This window comes from Silurus meridionalis, chromosome 4 (genome assembly GCF_014805685.1).
Source record: "Silurus meridionalis isolate SWU-2019-XX chromosome 4, ASM1480568v1, whole genome shotgun sequence".
Classification (NCBI taxonomy): domain Eukaryota; kingdom Metazoa; phylum Chordata; class Actinopteri; order Siluriformes; family Siluridae; genus Silurus; species Silurus meridionalis.
Window position 1 is genome coordinate 20536983 of NC_060887.1, and position 8480 is coordinate 20545462.

At 36.8% G+C, this 8480-nt stretch overlaps 1 protein-coding gene across 1 annotated transcript in view; it reads left to right on the forward strand.

Moving 5' to 3' along the window:
- The first annotated feature begins 818 nt into the window (after window positions 1-818).
- Window positions 819-8480, forward strand: part of LOC124383765 (phospholipid phosphatase-related protein type 4) — a 16030-nt gene continuing 8368 nt past the window's right edge. The window contains 3 exon segments of the mRNA XM_046846059.1: window positions 819-1195; window positions 5008-5193; window positions 8007-8136. Coding sequence (XP_046702015.1) covers window positions 1118-1195; window positions 5008-5193; window positions 8007-8136 — 394 coding nt within the window. The 5' untranslated portion in view covers window positions 819-1117.

The following is an 8480-nucleotide window of genomic DNA, read 5'->3' on the forward strand; positions in this document are numbered from 1 at the left end:
ACCAAGAAAGACACCACTTCTTACACAGAGACACCGGGATGTGCGCCTGGCCTTTGCAAGGGTCACCTAGATAGAGATCCGAACTTTTGGTCATCCATCCTCTGGTCAGATGAGACTATATTGGAGCTCTTTGGATATATGGATGTTGCAAATGTTTGGCGTAAGAAAGAGGAATCATTCAATCCTGAGATTACAATTGCAATGGTCAAGCACTGCGGTGGTCACGTCATGCTATTGGGATGTTTCTCTGTCAGTGGTACAGGTAACCTTGTTAAGAAAAAAGGTATCATGAAAAAAGAGGACTATCTCAAGATTCTTGATGAGACCTGGTGGCTTCAGCACACAAGCTCAACCTTCCAGAGAATTGAACCTACCAGCAGGATAATGACCCGAAGCATACGGCGCAAGTGGTCAAACAATGGTTCAGGGACAAAAACATATATGTTCTGGAGTGGCCAAATCAGAGCCCTGACCTAAACCAAACTGAGAATTGTAGAGTTGAAGATCCAGGTCAATGTTAGGACGCCTTCCAATCTTCAACAATTGGAGGCTTTTGCGAAGGAAGAGTGGGAAAACATTTCACAGCAGACCTATAGAAATCTTGTACAGACCTACAAGAAGCGTTTGCAGGCCGTCATTAAGAACAAAGGCTTTTTTATTGGTTTTATATATATATATATATATATATATATATATATATATATATATATATATATATATATATATTTATGTGTGTGTGTGTGTGTCAGTGTTATTAGCTGATCTCTGAGGCTTGTTTCTTCAACCCGTTAACGGCAATTGAACACGTTAGTGCGCATGCGCATCAGTACAGTAGCCGTTCCGCCAAATAAATGATTGCTTTGGGCAGTGCGAGCGCGCGCGGTGTGTCCACTGCAAATTACATGCGAGCATTTAAAGCGAGCTGATGCTTAGTTAATTAAAAAAAAAATTATAATAAGACGTCTGGGTTTTCTTCATCCTTGGATCTAATGGCAGCTTCAGTCTCCTGGAATTGTCGGCTGGTGTTCGTGATCCGCTGATAAAAAAAAGAAGAAAAAAAAACCCGCTACAAGTGAGCCAAGCTGTCTTCTTGGCACGGAAAGGCAAAGAAATAGCCATGTCTGCGAGAGAAAGAGCAAAGGAAAAGACGACTAAGGACAGCCTTTCCTTGCTGCCATGCTTCTATTTTGTTGAGGTAGGTCAGACATGAGTGCTTTATCGCGAGACGCTATTAAATGCCTTCAACTACGTGATGCTGATGCATTCAAGCGTTCAAATCCGCAAATCAATCCTGCACGTGTATCTGTCTTATGCATTTCAACTAGGAAATGTAGTCTATTCGTCACCAGTGGTTTATTGTCAATTGCACAAATCAGGTTGTTAAAACCCAGATCATGTGCATTCATTCCATTTTTTGTGAATCCAGAGGCTCCCTGAAGAGTTCAGTGCTTTAAAAGTAGGGTTTTTTTTATAAATCGCTGTTCACCTTGTGTTTATACTTTATACTTTCCGAAAAGGTTACATTCACTGATTAAATAATATCATGTGATATCATATCTAGAGAAGATAGATACAAATGTAAATTATGAAATGCAATAAAATAATAATAAAGGAAAATATCCTGAAGTGCTTTTCCTGTTTTTGTCCACCTCATGTTTGATTCATCCATGTGTACTGTTCATATTTATTTCATAGCAGCTTAGCAGAGAGCAGGTCAGGGTTTTTTTACACTGACACATATTTTTACTAAACATGCATGCTGAGAGGAAAAATAGAGAGCATAAAAGTTGTATTTGTAATGTCAGGATGTGGTGACGAGACTAAATGATGATCTATATGTGTAATAGTGTGTTCTTCACAAATATATTTATTAGTACACACCTCTGGCCTAGTGAGCAACTTGAGCATATCTGGGTCAAACAGGTTCAGGTGCCCTGATCCATCCATCCATCCATCCATCCATCCATCCATCCTTCCTTCCTTCCTTCCTTCCTTCTTTCTTTCTTTCTTTCTATCTATCTATCTATCTATCTATCTATCTATCTATCTATCTATCTATCTATCTATCTTCTATCTTCCTTCTATCTAGTCTATGGGTTGTGGGCATAAGTCAACTACACATTGTATAACATTGTTTCACCTCTTTGTAGTCACGTATAATATATATTGTGGCTTTTATTTACAAAATAAAAACTAATCTAAGGTCAGGCTTAGCTACAGTAATAATAACATTAGTAAAACAAAAAAGCAAAAATGTAATTATGTTGCAGTATATAAAATAAAGAGAGATTATAGTCATTCTTTACTAAGAGAAAAAGACAGATTTTTAAGGGCACTTTTTCTTAAGGGCACCAGTGAAGAAGAAGCCAGTGATGCAATAATTATAGAAATATACAACATTTTGCATATCCCTTATTGTCTTTTTAAATCTGTTAAGATTTTGCAAAGAATTGTACTCAACTGCTTAAATCCGTCTGATGATCTTAATCTGATGTACAGGTGCATAGATTTGTGAATCTAGTGTGTGTGTGGGTGTGTGTGTGTGTGTGTGTGTGTGTGTGTGTGTGCATTCTTCTCAGATAAAGAGTGTGCCTCTCACCTACTAACTACACAATATAAATATTTGAACAATGTTGGAAATGGGAATATTTAAGTGCTTGCTGTGAAATCTCCAGTGCCTGAGTTTCTATAAATAAGCAACCAGCCTCTATTCATATATATTCATTATTTAAATGACTTTCGCCTGCCCCTGCAAGTTTTTTGTCGACAGTTTGATGAGCGATACACTTGAATAAGCTCTGAAATCTTAAAAGGTATTTCCCAGGTATGAGAGGAATTGTAATCTGTCTCTCTAGATTGGGTTTTGTGTTGCTAAAATTGCATCCAGGCTTAACCCTTAAAGTGCTTTTCCTGAAAGTGCGACAAGTTCTAACACGGGATGAGTTATCACTTCTTCCATCACGTTACGAGGCCTGGTCGGGTGTACAGTATTTCTCCTGTTTCATTAATGAGGTGTCGGTTGGAGTGCAGTAGAAAGAGAAGCTGCTTGATATGCACCGTGCTACAATGAGCAGCTGCCTCAGCTTGCTAATTCTGCAAGATTTTACTGTAGTCAAGGTGGTTCCACTGACATATATTTATATTTCTCAATCTATGCTAAGAAAAACAAAATGATATAGTGTGAGAAGTCCTCAACATTGCAACATGGTTATAATGCATTATAATGAGTTTTAACATTTCGTTTTGTAGAGTTTTTTTTAATAACTATTTCCACACAATCACTTTTAGGATTTGTTTTTTGTTTGAATAATCAAATGCACAGGTGAAGAGCATACAATAGTTCCATGTTTTGGATTGTGTGATTGTTTGGCATTGTAATTGAGGCTGGTTAATTTAAGCTAAGCATCTGTAAGCACTCCCAAACTCAGCAGGGCTCATCCTTCTGTACTGCTCACACTAAAAGCTCCTGTGCTTTCTCGCTACAAGGTTGCCTGTTAAAGCTGAATTTGGAACACGGCTGTGAGAAGATGCCAGTGGCCAAATTTAGACCATGCGCCACAGAGAGGACTATGTTTCACCTTAGAACCCTGATTTACTTTGTCTTGCTTATTGATTTGGCAGTGCTGCTGAATACTTGATGGCGATTAATCAGAAGGTGTTGTGGAATCTTATACAAAAGTATGGCTCAGAACGTTTCGGTTACAATGTTTATACACATTTATTCGAATATTTTATTATTTCTTCACAGCTCACAGTGGATAGAAAGTCTACACATCCCTGTTAAAATTGCATGTTTTAGAGGTGTTCAAAATGTTAGTTAAATCATGACAGAACCAGAAACCACTATTAGAAATGTTTTAGGAAATGATAAAGAATAAATTTTAGCACCCAGGTTGCAGTAGTGGACTATTTTTTTATAGTTAGGAATGTGGCAATTTTTTAGAATCAACCAATCACATTCATACACACACCTTCCATCCAGTGACTAACTAATTAACCCTACATAATATACAGCTGTACATCTCGGGATGCCCCGCTAACACTGATCAGAAGACCAGGAGAAAACATATGTCTGGTCTATAGGTTAGGTTGCCAAGATAGACAATATTTTAACCATGTGAAATAATTTGCTGTGGTTTAATGAGACCAACGTTAAACTTATTGGCCAAAAATACCCACACATGGCTTTTATTAGGGTGGAGGAAATCAAGTAAACCATCAAATACCAGTCAATAAAACCTAACCTAAAGGCTGAAAGACAACAACCTAAAAGACAGCTCCAAACCACAAAGTAATGGCTTCACAAAATTAAGATCAAGGTTTTAGAATTGCTTTAAGATTTAGAAGAGTCCAGATGTAAATGTAATCTGGAATCTGTAGGGTGACCTAAAGAGGGTTGTGAGATAATTGTTCAATCTGACAACGTTTTTTGATAGGGAGAATGCTAGGTCAAGAAATGCCAAACTGAAGAGCTCTTACCCAAAATGATTATATGCCATGGTAAAATCTAAAAGGCTTCAGCTGAATATTAGTTTATTGGTGTGCACCCGGTAATTGGATATTTTTACTTTAGTTTTCCTCTAAAATTATTCACATTGTTTTTCCTTTTCATCTATAGGCTGAAATAAAGTTAGAAAGTTTTCTGACCTTAATTGTTTTTCATTTTTCATGAATCAAACTAGGAGGCACGAATTACACGCAGGTGATTTGCATAACGTGAACGGTTTATGCCAGATAACTTAAAACCTGTGAATAACATAAAACTAAATGCGAGGGACTTTCTTTGCAAATACAGATATATATATATATATATATATATATATATATATATATATATATATATATATATATATATATATATATATATATATATACATACAATACAGTGTATTGATGGAAAGTCGTAAGCTTTGAATAATCACAAAAATGTAACCCAACAAATCTGAATCTGATATGGCCTTCTTTTGCCACATTTTCTCACCATATTATTTTGTTCCTTTCCTCCAGCTTCCAATCCTGGTGTCATCTGTAGCCAGTTTGTACTTTCTTGAGTGGACTGACATTTTTAAACCAGTGCACTGGGGCTTCAGCTGCTTTGACCGCAGTTTGAGTTTACCATACATCGAGCCAACGCATGAAATTATCCCTTTCCTCATGCTCTTCATCCTCACCATCGGCGCACCTGCTGTCACGGTCAGTGTCATATAAGCACATACACACAAGTAGTTATTCATTCTTTTGTGAGGTCCTTTTATTCATTTATGTGCAACCTAAGTGTGTTCTATATCACCTACTTTTACCTTAACTTTAACCTAACCTTATACATTCTGTATTGTAGGTTACACCAACATGTTTTGTGTTGACTAGACATAGTTGGTTGAATATCATGCGTGTTAGATATTCCTACATACATATTAGACCTTGGAATTATAAGGTTATAAAATCTGTTAAAACAGTGTTTAAACTTGTTATACATCACAATAAATACATGTGAGACACACTATACCAAATATTTCTTAAAAGTTTGTAAATATAATTACATTATATATGCTTTTCCATTATTAAAGGTCAGCTCTATGACTTATCTTCTTAAATATTTCTTATTGCAGTGTATGTAATGACTTATTGTTAGAGGTCGGATTGAGGCAAGAGTTCACAGCAGGATAGCTTTTTCTTTTTGTTTAATCTTATTAAAAATATTAATTAAAAAAGACAGACTATTGTTATCACACGTTAATAAAATTTGAAACCTTTCATTAAATTTGTTTGTAATGATCATTTAGCTGCAACACTGTGCAAACTGTACAGGCGTTTCTAATAAAGTTTACTTTATGGTTGCTAGCGATGTTTAACAGCATTGCTTTTAGTCTGAAGAAATGAACTTGATCATTTTACAGGTAGGTCATTTACCTTGTAAGCCATTTGGGTTGAGTGCATTTTAGATGTCAGTTATGTCCAAATTTGTAATTATTACTATAATCTAGCCATTTTCAGTGAAGTTTACATATCTATTCTAATGACACATTTTAAAGCAAACATTTATTAGCACTTTGAGAGTGCAATTAACCCCATCTAGGGACATCTGGGACTGTGTAAAATTTTTCCTTTTTATTATTAATGGCAGAAGAAGCGCCTGGTCTCAGATCACATTGGTTATGTGAGCTGTGGTACACTGGGTTATTATATTGAATTTATTGCAGTGAGAGTTGCAGGTCACTTACAGCAAGACACAATGATTATTTCATGCTCGGATTCCTATTGACTTCTTGAAGCTTATTAAATACAAATGACAAGATGGCTAAACAGGTTTGAAGTACAAACTACAAATACACTGTGATTAATTTGTTGGTAATATTTTCTGAGTACCTCACCAATGAACATAACGAAAGGCAGTTTCTATAACTGAGATTACAACAGGCTGCCAAGTTTGTATTGTGTTTCCCAGTTCTTTAAATGTCTATTTGTAGTTTTCATATGCTGAATGTACACTAATTGAACAAAATGATTTGAAAACCTTATCATCACATCAATATATAATTATTATTTCACATCTGTGGGAATCATGATGTACATTTGATGATTCTGTGTCTAGTCCCCTTCATGGTATTTTCATTCTCACTGTTCTAACTATGGATTGTGTGACTTTCACCCCTGCCTTGTTAAAGTTGTTAGTGAGGTCACTGACTGTTGTTTTGGAGCTTTGTTACACCTCTCATGAATGGATTCAGATTTAAAAAAGTTGTACTATGCTTGTGTAAAAGCTTTAAAATAGCTTGCTTCTCTACCACAGACAGCTCTCTAGTCTTCATGTTAGTTTATCCGTTTAATATCATTTTTTTGTCTAACAAACTAATTCTGTCTTCACATGCAAAACCCCATGGCTCATGGAGATTCAGAGCCATTACTAGTTTTAACAATCAGTCCAACAGGGCACACCCTGCACGTCATAAAACACTTGTCAGTCACATGTTCCAATATATTTCATTAATTGAGAAATGGGTGGAGTCAAACAATGGATGTCATGTTTGAAGTTGTTCAGCACATCTAGGAGTTTATTATCAGAAAATAAACAAGAATTCTGAAATTCTCTTCTTTTTATCTGTTGATTTCAAACATGTTTCCTTCCCAATAGCTGCAGAGGTAACTGTATATACAGAATAAATACTATCCTATAAATACTAACCTTGGTTTTATAAATAACAGTGGATAATAAGCTTTCTACTCTCCCTTTTGTCCAGCTCATTTGTGTCTAAAGTCTGTTTACCTGACAGATTTAGCACAAGGGGCGGAAGTGACTGCAGGCTCTTGGGACTCCTGTGGTTTTGCCAATTGTCACTGTGTAGAGAAGCGAGTGCATGTGTGTGTGTGTGTGTGTGTGTGTGTGTGTGTGTGTGTGTTAGAGAGAGAGAGAGAGAGAGAGAGAGAGAGAGATATTGTAGGGTCAGAGTCAGTCACGTGGAGGGATATGTGGTGTGATCTGCATGCTATCTGAATTTAGATTTAGCTTGCTGTGTGGCACTTCATCGCGCCAACAGTCTGTTTATATCCATAACAGCTCATCTGCCATCACAGAATGTAGAACACTGCTGACATCATAAGTCCTGCCGGGATTTAAACTCCTCACCTAGTAAATAAAGTGGTCGTCTTTATGGACAAGGAAGCTGCAATGTCTACATGGTGTATAAAACATTCAACATGCAAATTACCAGACTGTAATTCATGTTCCTGCCAGTTTAAAGCTTTTTGAATATAAATTATATCCAAGACTATAGCCAAAATCAATAATTGACCTGGTGTGTACTTGATTCCCAGACTCCATGATGTCAATGGAGTTTAGATTGAAAGACAGGGACAGGTTCAGGGCCATAGGTGAAAAGATTCTTCTCAGATACACAGCAGCAGGTCTATGGTGAGAGGACATTAAAACATAAATGTGCAGAAATAAAATGTTGCACTCAATCTCATTGCAGAATATTAGTCTTCACTAAAAAACATTTTGTCTACAGATAATGATTGGAGAAGGCATTTTGTTCTGCTGGTTGTCCAAAACCCATAGTGGCCCTGGACCCGAGGCCAACATCAATGCTGCCGGCTGCAATTTTAACTCTTATATACGCCGCGCCATCAGGTTTGTGGGTAAGTTGCACTAAATGTGACTCATTTACATGTATGTCATTTGGCAGGTGACCTTATCCAGAGTGACTTTTATTTCTCATTTATACAACTGAGCAGCTATGGGGTTTAGGGCCTTGCTCAGGGGCCCAGGAGTGGTAGCTTGGTGTGACTGGAACTAAAACTCCCCACATTTTGATCCAAAGTTCAATGCGTTAAAGCTACCACCTCCTTCTACCACCACCCACTAGTGCCACTAATCTACCACCTCCCACTACTCAATTATATGATTCTAGTTCAATTGATTATAAAAAGCAAACAGTTCATAATCATTTAACTGCTTTTCCTTGGAGTGTGTCTAATCATTC